Genomic DNA, 14,127 nt, shown 5'->3' on the forward strand with positions numbered 1-14,127 from the left:
ATAGATTAACTCGATCTTCTATAACTTTATGATATGATGATTTTTTTCCAATGTTTCTGAATCTTATTTTCTTGATAAATTCGTTATTGTACTTAGGTGTGGTCATTGCAAGACTCTTGCTTATATTTTCTTGTTTAAAACTTCTACCATAACTAACTTATAATCTTAATGGAGTAATTTTCACTTATGATTAACTATATCAAGGTTGATCATAATACTTTTTATACTATTTATTTAGACTTATGATTTTTTTTGTAGTATTCAGGTTGGAGGAAGAAATAGTTATAGTTAATGTCGATGCTGACGAATACAAGAATTTGGTAGAAAATGAATGCAATAACATTTTTTATTTGACGAATACAAAGTTGTTCTTTTTAAAAAAAATGTATTTTTTATTAAGGACCATTTTTATTATTTGTCATAGGCCTCTAAAAAAATCAGGACTCACTTTTGTTGGACGCATGTATTGGATAACTTCTTTTGATTTGACAATTTGCTCTTGATGCCCCGAAGTATTCATGGAAAAACAATTTAGGTGTTTTACTTTACCCCAAATACTTATGGATTATTTCACCTTAGTGAATCTAAGGTGGCTTAAGTCATAAAAGTTGAATCTTTAGACAACTTTAAATCATACATTTTTATTATTGATTCAAATGTTTTTATAAATAATATCAAAAATAAAATAATATATTTATATACTGGATAAAAATATTGTGTTGATTCAAATAGTTTAATGGCTTAATATATGATTTTTATTTGTCAATTTTAGATTTTTATCGTTACTCATATTTTTCATGATGAACAACTATAGAAAACAAATTTTGACCAAATCATAACTTATCATTTTTTAAAATACCAAATTAAAATAATTATTTTTATTCACATTTTTCGTATATATGATTCAATATAAATATTTGAAAATTTAAATTAAATTTCAAAATTTGATGTTTGCTTGAAGTTTTAATAGTTAATTTAGAAAATAATATTTATTTATAAATTTAATAAGTTTTATTATTTCCTAATATAAAAATTTATATCAAACGATATAAATGATGTTATAGGTCAAAAAATTATATAATAACGAAAATAAATTTATTATCGATTCAATTATAATTTGAATAAATTTACTATTGATTCAATTATTTTAATAAATAATACGAAAAGAAAAATAATGTTTATATAAGAAAAAATATTTTTTATTTAAATATATATATTAATTAGAATACATTGTCAGTATAAAACTATTTTACATTATTATTAAATTAAAATAAATCATTTTGACTCATAAGCATCATAATTAAAAATAAAATAAATATATTATAATTAAATTATTCTAATAACTTGTTCTTCCACGTTTTTTCTCTCATCTTCCATATTTATGTGTTAAAATAATTAATTTTAATTAGATGATGGTGTAAAGTCAATTTATATACGGAACCAATTTATTATCTCTTTTAAAAATAATTTTGTATTTTTCTCATTCTATTTTTATTACATTTTAAAAATAAATGCACAAAATTATATAAAATCTAAATAATAGAGTTATTGATAAAAAAAATTGAATAATAATGGAATCGAATTTATTATTTATTCATTTTATAAACAATGCTAAAATAAAATTATAATCATATAAAAGATATATTTTTAATTTAAATATTTTTATATAAAAAAATATTATTTTGATAAACAATTTTTTCCTTTTATTATTTTATTTTTATTCTATTTAAAAAAAAAATATGCGTATTAGTACACGTGTATAGGCATTAGTGTTTTACTAGTTATTTACGAAATGAAAACCGTGGCTATCTGATACTACCGAAATTGAACTAACGAACAAACATGTATAAAGTAGACCAAAAGCGAAATGATGCAGACTGATTCCGACTAACATCATCACATCATTCATCTATCACCGAACTGAAGCTGAAAAAAAAGAAGAAATTCCGTTACTTTTGAAAACGATGACATTGGGTTTGATCAATGCCAATCCCGTGGTTCACGCCAAAAAAGAGAGAATCGCTCGTTCCGAAGATCCTCCTCACACCGATGATTCCGTTGATCCTCTCGATATTTATGATATCCTTCTTTTAATTCATTTTCTTCATTATTTACTTGACTTGAAATTGAAATTATGCATGTGTTTTTTGGATCCTTGACTTTGATTTTTGACAAATTTCGTGAGGGATATTAGGGATCCTGAACATCCTTATTCTTTGGAGCAGCTCAATGTTCTATCTGAAGAATCAATTTCTGTTGATGACAAATTGGGGAGGATTCTGTCAGTTTTAGTTTTAATCTTTCTTTTGTTTTGAGATTTATGAGCTTTGATTTGATGGAAGTATGAATTTGAAGTTATTATGTTTGTGTAGGATAACTTTTACGCCAACTGTTCCACACTGTAGCATGGTTACTGTGATTGGCCTTTGTCTCAGAGTTAAGCTCAAGCACTACTTCCCTCCTCATTTCAAAGTTTGTTCCCTCTCAACTCAACCCTTTTGATTCACTAGTTATTGTTATGTATTCATGTGTTGTGAATGGATGGATATATGCTTTTTGTTTTTGTTTGTTTGTTACCTTATTCAATGCTTGATTGAATGTAAGTTTTGCGAATTTGGTGTGATGTTAAGACTTGGTTGAAATTCTAAAGTGTAACATTCTTTGAAGTACCTACTTCTACGTGAAGGTGTGTTTGTTGTCCAACACGACACCAACACATGTGTAGCAGGGATTAGATGTTGCGTTGGATGTGTAGTAAGACTAGATGAGATAGGATTAGAAATGACACTATTAGAGAGAGCGTTATGGTAATACCTATATTAGAAAACAGACTTAGGTGGTTTGAACATGTAGAGAGAACACTTGTAGTTTCTGTTGTAAGGAAAGTAGATTAGATAGAGAGGAGTCAAACAACTAGAGGTAGATGAAGACTTAAAAAAACTATAAGCGAAGCTATTAATAAATATATGATATTAACGAATTGGATAGAAATATGGCCTTGGATAGCTTATTATGGCATAATTTGATCCATGTAGCCGGCTCCACCTAGTGGGATAAGGCCGGACTGTTGTCATTGTTGTTGTTGTATTATCGGTGTCGACGTGTCAAGTGTTTCATAGATAGCTTTGGGGAAAATCACGGTAGCACACTTTTGTGCCACCCGACATAATGTGAATCCAAACACACTTTGATTAACTGGTTTTTACACTCATACAGTGTTTCTTTGAGTGATGTAAATTGCACATCAATCTCATACATTTCTTATATGGAAATTGGTTTACCTGTCCTGAACTTTCAAAACACCCAAAACTTGTGGAGATTGAGTTTACGTTGGAGTTACATCAATGTGTAACGTGAAGATAACATCTCTACTATTTTTCTTGAAAGAGTGTAGCTGTTTTGGACTTGTAAGAGTTAGTAATTTTCAACTTTAGCATTTTTAAAGTAGGAAAAGAGTTTGTTTTCGTCATGAATACAAGTAAATTCCAAACCAAATGCTGTGCAAAATTGAATTTTGTGAAAATTAAAAATTGATGAGATGAGATAAGGTAAGAAAACTTCATTTTAACCTAGTGGTTGGACTCAAGTGGCTAATGAACTATAGTTAAAATTGTTTTGATCAATAGTATCCAAGTTTGTTTCTTGGTTGGATTAATTACTCGTTAGACTTTACCTATCTTGTCAGACTTCTGATTACTAGGACCACTCTCCCCTAGGAATAGGAGGTTAGAAAAACCTAATGAAAGAGAGTATAGGAGAGGCATTAAGAAGTGAAAACAAAGGCATGGTTTTCTAAATATTATTAGTATTATTCAAATGCATGAACCTGGTGCTATAAAATCAGAGAAGGATCGGTTTACTGTACACAATCTTACTTGTATCTATAACCAACTGAATCCTACGACTCATACATGTGATCTCTAAGTAACACTGATAGAACGGTAAAATCAAGATAACCAAACTGTATTCTATTGAATGTCAAAGATGAGCTTGAAGCTCAAGAAATGATAAACCAGAGTGCTATGAACTCCTAACTAGAGCAGAATTGCTCCTAGACCAGAGAGTAACTCTCCTAACAAGTTTCTAACAATATTTCTGAATGAATTCCCTAATCCCTTCCTCTCTCTTTTATAACAGAATATCCCTAAAATAAAGGAAATATCCTAACTAACTCTTACTAGACTAAGGTCCAGACTCAGGGTCCTATCACACACGCTTACACAAAAACAAGTTATTAAAGTATTTCTTTAGAAGATTGTAACCTAGAAGTGAAGATATGTTATGAAGAGATGTATATGTCGAGTCACATAGTAAAATTAAGCTATGTTCTCAAATTATGTTTCCACATTGATCATACTTGACTAGACTTATGAGCTATGACTCTAGGGGATGCGATTCTTGCACCATGTACAATGTAATGAAGTTATGAAGAAAGTTGATTCATGTAGTCGATTCCACTTTGTATGATAAAGCTTGGTTGTTGTTGTTGCTGCTGAGATTCTTAACTGTGGTATGTGTGCAAGTTTGTAGTGTCTCTGTTGAGGTATCAATAAATGCATATTTTGATGCCAAACAAGTATGCGGCATTAAACTCTTATTGCCCCTATGTTCACATGGTTTGATATTCTTCTCCTGTATTTGATGTACCTATTGGAAAGTGGTATGCAGTTACATTATAGACTTCAGTTGTCTAATCTAAATCCATGACTGAGATTGTTTAAAATCAATTTATAGACTATGTAATTAGAACCGTCCGATTTGAAATCAATGACCGAGGTTAACTATTGTGTGTAATCGTGTGGAAATTCTAATGCAGGGAATCTGAGTCCATCTCTTGAATCCCTTCTCACCTGCACACTCTCTCTTTTCTTTAGAATCACAATTCTCAATTCTAAAATTTAGTTTCCACACTGCTTATATCATAGTATAATTGTCTTCTCTCTCTCTTTTTTTTATCTCATTTGTTACTCGAATTCTTCTTTGCAGGTGGACATCAAAGTGTCTCAAGGATCTCATGCCAATGAAGAATCAGGTAAATTTAATCATTTGCTAAAACAATAACATCTAAGAATAAGCCTTTCCCAATTCTTTCTTACAACATGAACTTCTAATAATATTTTCACGCAGTCAATAAGCAATTAAATGATAAAGAAAGAATTGCTGCCGCTTTAGAGAATCCAAACCTACGCCAGCTTGTGGATGAGTGTCTCTACTCCAATGAACTGTGAACAAATAACTATTGTGAAGATATTAGCGGCAGATGAGTGCAATAAAAAGTATTATTATGTCTTTAGTTCTTTGGGTTTTCCCTCTTCTTCCCAACCAACCCAGCTCCATGTTCAGCTTGTGGTATCTATGTATGTAAATTAAGCTAGAAATCATTATGTCATATGTTTTGTATCTGTAACTATAGATATGCACCTGTATGTATAGCAGTGTGTGGGTTAACCAAGCCCTCATACTCAAAGTTCATGTTAAGCTGTTAAATTTTAGGTGAAAAGTAAGCAAAAATACTTAAACATAGGTTTAATTAAACCGCCGCAATTTTCAACCATCATTGTTTACTGTCTTCTTGTAGTACAAAGACAGATCTCTGGCTTACAAATTACAGGAGCAAAATAGGGCATTACTATTAGGAAAACTAATAAAATCTTATTATAATTCAGAGATGAAACAATAAAAATAGAATTTAAAGTTCAAGTATCAACATGTCCAAGATGCATTATAGGCCATATGTGGAAATTAGGTTTTTCAAAGACTGTTTAAAAGTTGAGACTTGTCTACTGCGAATGCATATGATTGGTTGCACCAGAATCAGTTATTCATGTAATATTGAAAATAAGTGTTGACATTATTAGTGCTTAGTGCCACGGAGGTTTGGAGATGCTGCATGTGCCAGTGTCTGTTCACATGCTTCATCTTGTCTTTGTTTCAACAACGGCAATTGTTGGGGCCTCATTAGCGTTCCTCTTTAGTGTGTATTAGATGTTATCCCAACTTCTCTGTATTTTTTTTTTAAAAGGCAAAAATAATTATATTCAAACACAGGTATTTCTTATGCCCCAATCCAATACACAGCAAACTGTTGCAAATTGCCAAAACAATGGCGAGACAGAAAGATAGCTTGCAACAGCCCTTCAGAACACCTCGAATCGAGCACATTTCTGTGATAATTGCTACTACGAACGAAATACACGCGAACCACCGGCCTCAATGGGAAAAGCTAAGACACGACTCAGTAAAGCTGCAAAATGACAATAGCTCGATCTTCGAAACCAAAACACCCTCAAGATAAAAATTCAGAGAAATGTTAGTGTGACAGCGCTATAGATACACACCTTAGGATTCATACCCCGCATGACTATGTCATCAAATAATGTATTTGACTTTATTCCATGCCGATATTTTTGCCTTCTCTACCATATTTTCAACTTAAATCTTCTCATTTCAAAAAACTTTATCGTTCTCTTACTTCTAAATGCTCCGGTACTTCTAAATGCTCCATTTGCAAGTGATCCAAATAACGGCTAACTTCATAGATGATGTTCTTCCTCTGCCGATCAAGCTTGCAAATGAAACTCCAAACACCTTCAAAAATCGAGCACTAAAAAAAAGTGAGAAACCAACTCCTCACTCCGAAATTCTCTAACAATCCCTACCCGCCCTTGAACTAACACTCTCCTTCTAACTAAGTTATCTTTTATTGAAATTTTCTTTTGAAGTATTCTCCAAATCAAATACGACACTTTTGAAGGAATCCCCTTATTTCAAAATTTAATCTAAGGTTGACTAGAGAATGGTTGGAAGTCCGACACCAAACTCTTATATTGAATACTCCTTTGATGTTTCAATTTCTCTGTATTAATTGTGTATCCTCTTCACGCAACACAACAGTTGAAAGACAAACACTCTTTAAAAATTTTAATCTGGCAGTATGGCCAAACACATGTTCATACTTGAGATTTTGATTAAACTATAAGAAAACTGTATATTTCATCTAAAGATTCTCGGGTTGATCCACTGTTTTGGATACCTTACGATTTCAGAACAATAAGTAGCTTGTTAGCATAAGATAATTTTTTTAGCATTGGTCTTACCACTTATGAAATATTTGATCCTTTTTAAATTTAAGTCGGATTTAAGTTAATAAAAGTGTCCCAATCAAAACTTAGGTCATAAGAACACCAAAAAAAAAAAAAAAATCTTAAATTCAAAAAGTGTGTTCTTAATGAGTTTAACTCTTGATATGGCAACAACTTTTAAGGATGATTGCTCGATGAAAAAACTCGTTCTTGAGATAAAAAAAAAACATATAAGTTGCCTTGCAATTTTTTTTGACCATTGAATTATGCAACGCGTAGAAAAGTCAAAAACATACTAGTATAGACAAAAAAGAAAGAATAATAATCCTCCAAAATTCCAAGCTCTGTATTCTATGGTTTTCCATATTCTTACGTCTCTCTCAATCAACCTCAGCACGCATGACCTAACAAGTTAAAATTAAAGTCATCAATGACACAGTTATTAAATATTGTCCACACAATAGTTGACCATCATTTCCCTCCTAAAAAGAATATGTAACATGTAATTACATCATTAACTTTTCCGAACTAACAACATTTCTAACCAAACATATATGATCCATCCTCGTTCGGTGGTTCTTGTTTCACAAAAAAAACACTTTTTGAGTTTATGGAATTTAGAAGAAGCTTTAGTATGTCGAGATCAGAACGCATACTACTTTCATCCGAATCTGTGACTTCAGAATGTGCTAAAATCGCTGGCTATGAAAGACTTTCACAATCCATGAAGCTTGATGAGGAAGATGAACACAAGAAGAATAAAAAAGGTACTATTGGGTTTCTGAGTAAGGTCCTAACTCTCACAAAAACTTCCACTACCCATGAAGCGAACGAGGTGGCGGTGGAGGAGAAGAAGGAGAAGAAACGTTCTTCATGGCTTCCAGATCCAGATAAACGCTGGCCAATTCAAGGGTGGTGACTGTTTTTAATCAAGTTGTTATCTTAATTTGTTTCTGGTTTTGTAAATCTGTTATGTCTGAGATGTGAATATTCTTGAGATTGATTGATGAACTGAACGGTGAAATTCTTGTTCAGAAAATAGTTTTGTTATGCTCTTGTGGTCAATTACTCTAACCATCAATGTTTTATGTTTTGATCAGTTTTTTTTATCTGGTGTATTGGCAAAATTGGTCATGATTTTTACCATGTATCCTTTTTACCTATTTGTTTAATCTACCAAAACACGAGACTTCAAGATTATCGAGGCTAGTGTGATCAACATTCAAATCACATTACTACATTTGAATGTATTCGATTGATTTTTCTTATTGGATGAGATTGATTATGCTTGAGAAAATATTTAGTAAGCAAATTAGCATAATTTACTGTAATGAGTTTTAAAGTATACGAAGATATCACTTCATTAGTAAGACACCTTTTTTTCTAGCGTGCCACAACCACCAGCAAGCAGTCAAAAAAATAAAATCACACCATGTCTAATCCAGTCATATAAATTATCCCATTGAAAAAATATTGGATCCAGGAAGCCAATATATTTCTAAAAGCGAGTAGCAAATTCACAGTCTCTCAGACAGTGTAGAATCGTCTCAACGTCCTGATTGTATCTAGAACAGAGATCTGTTTAGAGCATACCACGATGACACAACATCGATCTCATAGGAAGGGACTTATGTAAAACTGTCCAAAGGAAGAATTTCACATTCTCAGGAGCATGAATATGCCACACCCACTTCTAAAAGTTATTGTTCGTTGTATTCTAAAAAAATTCAAGTTTGTTGAGTCATTTCTAACCATCGCGGTGAGTATATATATTATCTAAATTGCCTTTTCAGGTTAATCAAGTACCATAAAATTCAAAAAAATAGGGAGCGCTTTCAAGTGGTCACACACAATCAAAAGAATATTAGTATTTAATGAATTAAAGTTATAATTCTTATTCAAGTAAACATCATTCACTCGCATTTCTAAATCGTGAATATCCACATGTAGAATTTACTCTGTTAACTTTCCTACCCTAGAAAAATTAAAAAATTAGAAAGTGGAGTTCCCATCCCCCAATCTAAATTCAAATTCATCTTTAAAAACAAATAGAGTTTTCATAATTTTATTTCTTTTCATATTAAAAAACTTTTTTTCACTTTTGTGTTTATGTTTCATGTTAGGAAATCACAATCTCGGTGTAGATCCCAACCAACTTAAAAGTATTGACCTCTAAAATCCGATGCAAGTCCAAGTTCATGAAATCTAAATTCAATGCAGACATAATTTGTTGATGAAATTCTCAGATGCTTCCTCATTATAAACTGAATGGATAAAATGTGCAGATATCACCTCAAGGACACTAATAATATGAATCATGAATACAACTCCAATATGAATCCTATACACATTTCTACATGGAAGATGCAAGAACAACAGTGACACCTGCATGCATGAATCATAACTTTTGTAGAAGTAATCATAACTCAACTTGATCATGTTGTATAAATGATTGATTAATTCTACTGTATATGTGATAGGGATTTCAATATGTTACATAGATTGATTGATTCTACTTTGTATATGATAGGTATTTTGGTAGCAGTAATCAAAATAATATTTAGTTTGAAGCTATTAATTGAGAAATCATGTAAAACTGTTTTTTTAAATGATGAAATTGAAGGATTTGTTTTTTTTATGTGGTAATGAATTTGTGTTTGTTTATTAATTGACAATCTAGCTCTAGTCTCATACCTTAGTGAAATTGGGACATCTACCTACCAGCAAAAGCATGTATATAATAGTTACAATATGTCTCCAAACCATGTTTAGTGTCAACCAGGGCTAAACATTGGTTAGGACGGTTCGATTTCGGGTTAAATCGGATTCGGTTAGTAAACTCAATTTTTTAGTAGTTGGGCCAATTGAAAATTTAAGCCCAATTTTAAATTTAATCAATTTATTTTAGTCTGTTTGACATTAATATTGAGAAAATTTTACCTTTTACCCCTACAGTTAGCCCCATACCCCTACATTTAAATTCTTTTGACCAAAATACCCTCATATAAATAGGGTATATTTTCCATTTCAATTTTTTTTTATCATTTTCGTTGAAGAGTTCCAGAGAAGAGAAATATTTGGCTTTTTTGCATTGTAAACCGGAACACTCAGAGTAAGTCTTCCGGTTCATTAAATGTATACCGGAACACTTCTCTAAAGAGTTTCGGTTTGTTGCCTTTTAGGGGCACTGAACCGGAAGTCTTTTAGAAAGTCTTCCGGTTTGGATTGTTGTATACCGGAAGTCTTTCTTAAAGACTTCCGGTTTGGATGATGTATACCGGAACTCTTTAAGAAAGTGTTCCGGAAGTCTTCTTTGAAGTGTTCCGGTACGTTTTTTTTTTCTTTTTTTTTTTAATTTTAATTAATTTTTTAAATATTTTGTTTGCAGTGGTTCGAAGACGAGGTGCAGATGGTAGGATTCCAGTCCGCACGTTAGACCGGGGTGCATCTTCATCTGCAGCGGAGCCGGCTGGATATCCAGGAGGGTCGTACGATACGTCTCTTTTGGTGAAGTACGAGCATCATGTTGCTCGACATTTATGGTTCGGTGAGGTAAGTAAACGGGCTATATTTGAAAATGAATAATAGTTGAATATAACATATTTTGTTTTCTAATATGTGTTTTAATTGTTTTTAGGAAAGAGGTCCAAAGAAAGAGTTGAAGGTTGCTGGACATGGACTGAAGTTGACTTCTAGGGTTCCATTGGCTCTTCCACCACAGATGGAGAGTTGGGTATCTAGATCCGGTTTATCTTCACTGCAGAGAACCAGTTTGAACAAGATAGACACAAATCTTGTCTCTGCATTTGTGGAAAGATGGCATCTAGAGACATCTTCATTTCACATGCCGTTTGGTGAAATGAGCATTACTTTAGATGATGTCGCATGTCTACTTCACTTGCCCATCAAGGGTATCTTCTGGAGTCCTCGGGATGTGACTGAAGAGGTAGCTGTTGAACTTGTTGTTGACTACCTAGGAGTGTCACGGGGTCAGGCACAGTCACATGTTCGTAGCTGCAGGGGGTCGTATTACAAGTTGGAGTGGTTATACGATTTATTCGTACAACATAGAGCTGCTTCCAACTGGGCATATGCGACTAGAGCGTATCTATTGATGTTGATGGGTTCCACCATATTTGCTGATAAGACCTTTACACTTGTAGAGGCACGATACCTCCTCCTGTTTACGGACTTGGATGGATGTTCAGGATATAGTTGGGGAGCAGCTGCACTAGTTATCCTCTACAGATATCTTGGAGATGCGTCCATGTATAGTTGCAAACAGCTCGGTGGATATCCTACTCTCCTACAGGTATCTAATTTAATTTTGTTTATTAAGTGTTGGATTCATTTTATAAAATATGTTAACTTAATTTGTTTTATTTATTAGGTTTGTATTTTATAACAGTGTTGGATTCACGAGTACTTTCCAACTGTTGGAAAAAGAGGGGAGAATTGGAAACCTGTTGATAACCGTGGTCTTCCTCGAGCGATGAGATGGTCGTACAGGCAGGGGGTCCTGAAGGTCGATGATTTACGACCTATTTTAGACGAGCTGACACCTGCCGACGTCATATGGCGACCATTTGAGGATCATAGAGCATGGCGTGTATTTGATGAGATATGTCTTTACAGGGGCTGTTTGAAGTGGGGTGAAACAGTTGTTCCATACTTGCCTGATAGATGTTTACGTCAGTTCGGGTATAGGCAGTATGTTCCATCCCCACCTCTGGATTGTATGATGGCGACGGATATTGATGTTGATTGGATCAGTTACCATCAAAGTGTTATCGCTGTGATCAGTTCATCTACCGTGGCCACCACTCCATCTGATGTAGAAGACGGTTATCTGGAGTGGTATTATTGTGTTTCCCATCCACGGTTGATCCCTCCCCATCGTGACGCTCCTAGAGAGGTACCAGTTCCTGTATATGACGCCGGGCCATCTGATCCTGATTGGGCTCGTGTATCTACATTGATTCATCGCTATCTGACACAGGTTAATGCCGAAGAGGAAGATCCACAGTTTTCTTATTTATTTGAAGCTTTGCATATTTCTCGTTCACATTGATTTTATGTATTAAGCTTTGAATATAATAGACATAATAATATAAAATTCATGTTTTGATTACATATTTATGTTTTGAGTACATAATCATGTTAATACAGGTGTAAGTAATTGCCAATGTTGCATACGTCCTGCAAATCCTAACATCCAAGTAGTTGCTATATGAGAACGAAATTTCTTCCAATCTAATGTGACCGGTGGCAATGGAAACCCCTCTTTCATGTTAACCTGATAAAGTAAAATAATTAAAAGATAAGTCATATAACATAAAATATTAACTGAAATAATGTTTGTATTTAGGCATATAAATACGTACCTGAACCCAATGATTGCGGTTAACAAAACCAATGCAATAAATAGAGACATTTGGAAACCCCTCCTTTGGTTTTTATTTTCTCAGGTGGTGGACACAATGGAGTCATTGTTGGGTATGCTAGTTCACATACCCTACTCTTTAATGCCCTTTTCCCAATAACATCTAATGACCTAAATCGTCTCCACAACTCATCCATTGCAGAAATCATATCCACCTCTGATTCATCATCTTCACCTACCTCTAACTCAACTTCCATAGTTAGTTTCCTCCAATGAACATGAACAGCATCAATGGGTATCGGTATACCATATAGTCTGTATCTTCCTAACTCACAAGCATAAGGTAACCCATAAGATGTTCTAAGAATACAACCACATATTTGCCTGTTAGTTCCAACATAATCAACTCTCAATAACTCTTCAGCAATACGTCTCAAAGCAGCTCGAGATACGGAACCACGTAAATAACCATAAAAGGGACTTACGTGCGCGTGCTCAACTTCGTAAAAACTCTTTTGAAAAGAAGCTCTAATGTTTCCCAGTTGTAACCTCAAGTTGTTATTCATGGCTTCCCAACATTTGACCATATCACCTATACTGTTTCCTAACATCTGCTTTAACTTCCAATGAGCAGATTCAACCCTAAAAATATTGAAAATAACACATAAAAATTACATAGAAATAATATCAGATATAAAAATAACACATACAAAATTATAAGATGTACCAATTAAAATCTATGCCTATGTGGAGTCAACCATGTGTCTTTCACATAATTAATAAATCCACTATAATCAACACATGTTTGCTCAAGTTGATGCAACCGCTGACCATACTCAACCTCATCACTAGCCCAGACAACTTCCATCCATAATGTGTCTATCGTCTTTTGCAGGTCATTCACCACATGTTGTTTGCATTTGGCACCAACGTTTTTGTTAATGTGAAATCTACATAGCAAATTAATCGAGCTGGGAAACACAACTTCAATTGCTTTCACCAAAGCAAGATCTCTATCTGTCAAAATCACTTGTGGACACATGTCTTTCTTCACAAACAACTATTTTAATTTCTCCAATACCCAGCAAAAATTCTCTGTTTGCTCAGACTCCATATACGCAAATCCAACAGCAAAAGTCAATTCGGTCGATGTCATGTCAACAATTTCAAACAAAGGTTGTCTATATTTGTTTGTCTTGTGGGTGTTATCCATAACTAACACAATCGGAAAAATATTCAACAACTTAACTGAATCAGGATGTGCCCAAAATATCTCTCACCACTTCCGAGTCATCCTTTTTTCTACTCCAATACACATACCCTGCATTCTCAATAAACTTAAACAGATGTTGCATCCTCAATAATAACTTTTCTTAATTATTTTTAAAAATTATGAATAAGTAATTGACTTAGTTTTATTATCTAAAAATCACTCCCTCCATTCCTTTTTACGTATTATTTTTTGACTTTTTACGCATACCAAGAAAATTAATCATTATTGTCATATTTAATATTTTTAATTATTTATTATATTCATTTTACTTTTTCTCTTCTTTTACCAATAATATTCTTAATTATTTATTACATTCATTTTACTTTTTCTGAACCGAGGGAGTAATAAATTTCCACTTGTTCACATTAATTATTACATTTCAGATTCGA

General features: G+C 33.1%; 2 protein-coding genes across 2 annotated transcripts; both read left to right on the forward strand.

The window, feature by feature from the left end:
• Nucleotides 1-1,799: 1,799 nt before the first annotated feature.
• LOC127120253 (protein AE7-like 1) lies at nucleotides 1,800-5,500 on the forward strand. The gene is made up of 5 exons (XM_051050665.1): nucleotides 1,800-2,079; nucleotides 2,176-2,281; nucleotides 2,373-2,472; nucleotides 4,987-5,032; nucleotides 5,128-5,500. The coding sequence occupies exons 1-5, from the start codon at nucleotides 1,965-1,967 to the stop codon at nucleotides 5,226-5,228; spliced, it is 468 nt and encodes a 155-aa protein (XP_050906622.1). The 5' UTR covers nucleotides 1,800-1,964; the 3' UTR covers nucleotides 5,229-5,500.
• Nucleotides 5,501-10,475: 4,975 nt separating this feature from the next.
• LOC127123667 (protein MAIN-LIKE 1-like) lies at nucleotides 10,476-11,578 on the forward strand. The gene is made up of 3 exons (XM_051053866.1): nucleotides 10,476-10,634; nucleotides 10,720-11,186; nucleotides 11,473-11,578. The coding sequence occupies exons 2-3, from the start codon at nucleotides 10,804-10,806 to the stop codon at nucleotides 11,576-11,578; spliced, it is 489 nt and encodes a 162-aa protein (XP_050909823.1). The 5' UTR covers nucleotides 10,476-10,634; nucleotides 10,720-10,803.
• The last annotated feature ends 2,549 nt before the right edge of the window (nucleotides 11,579-14,127 follow it).

Source organism: Lathyrus oleraceus, chromosome 2 (genome assembly GCF_024323335.1).
Source record: "Lathyrus oleraceus cultivar Zhongwan6 chromosome 2, CAAS_Psat_ZW6_1.0, whole genome shotgun sequence".
In the NCBI taxonomy this organism is placed as follows: Eukaryota; Viridiplantae; Streptophyta; class Magnoliopsida; order Fabales; family Fabaceae; genus Lathyrus; species Lathyrus oleraceus.

Coding starts and splice junctions, on each gene's coding strand:
- LOC127120253 (XM_051050665.1), top strand. CDS start 1,965: ATGACATTGGGTTTGATCAATGCCAATCCCGTGGTTCACGCCAAAAAA. Junction 2,282..2,372: donor GACAAATTGGGGAGGATTCT/GTCAGTTTTAGT, acceptor ATGTTTGTGTAG/GATAACTTTTACGCCAACTG. Junction 2,473..4,986: donor ACTTCCCTCCTCATTTCAAA/GTTTGTTCCCTC, acceptor TCTTCTTTGCAG/GTGGACATCAAAGTGTCTCA.
- LOC127123667 (XM_051053866.1), top strand. CDS start 10,804: ATGGAGAGTTGGGTATCTAGATCCGGTTTATCTTCACTGCAGAGAACC. Junction 11,187..11,472: donor TGGGCATATGCGACTAGAGC/GTATCTATTGAT, acceptor TTTATTTATTAG/GTTTGTATTTTATAACAGTG.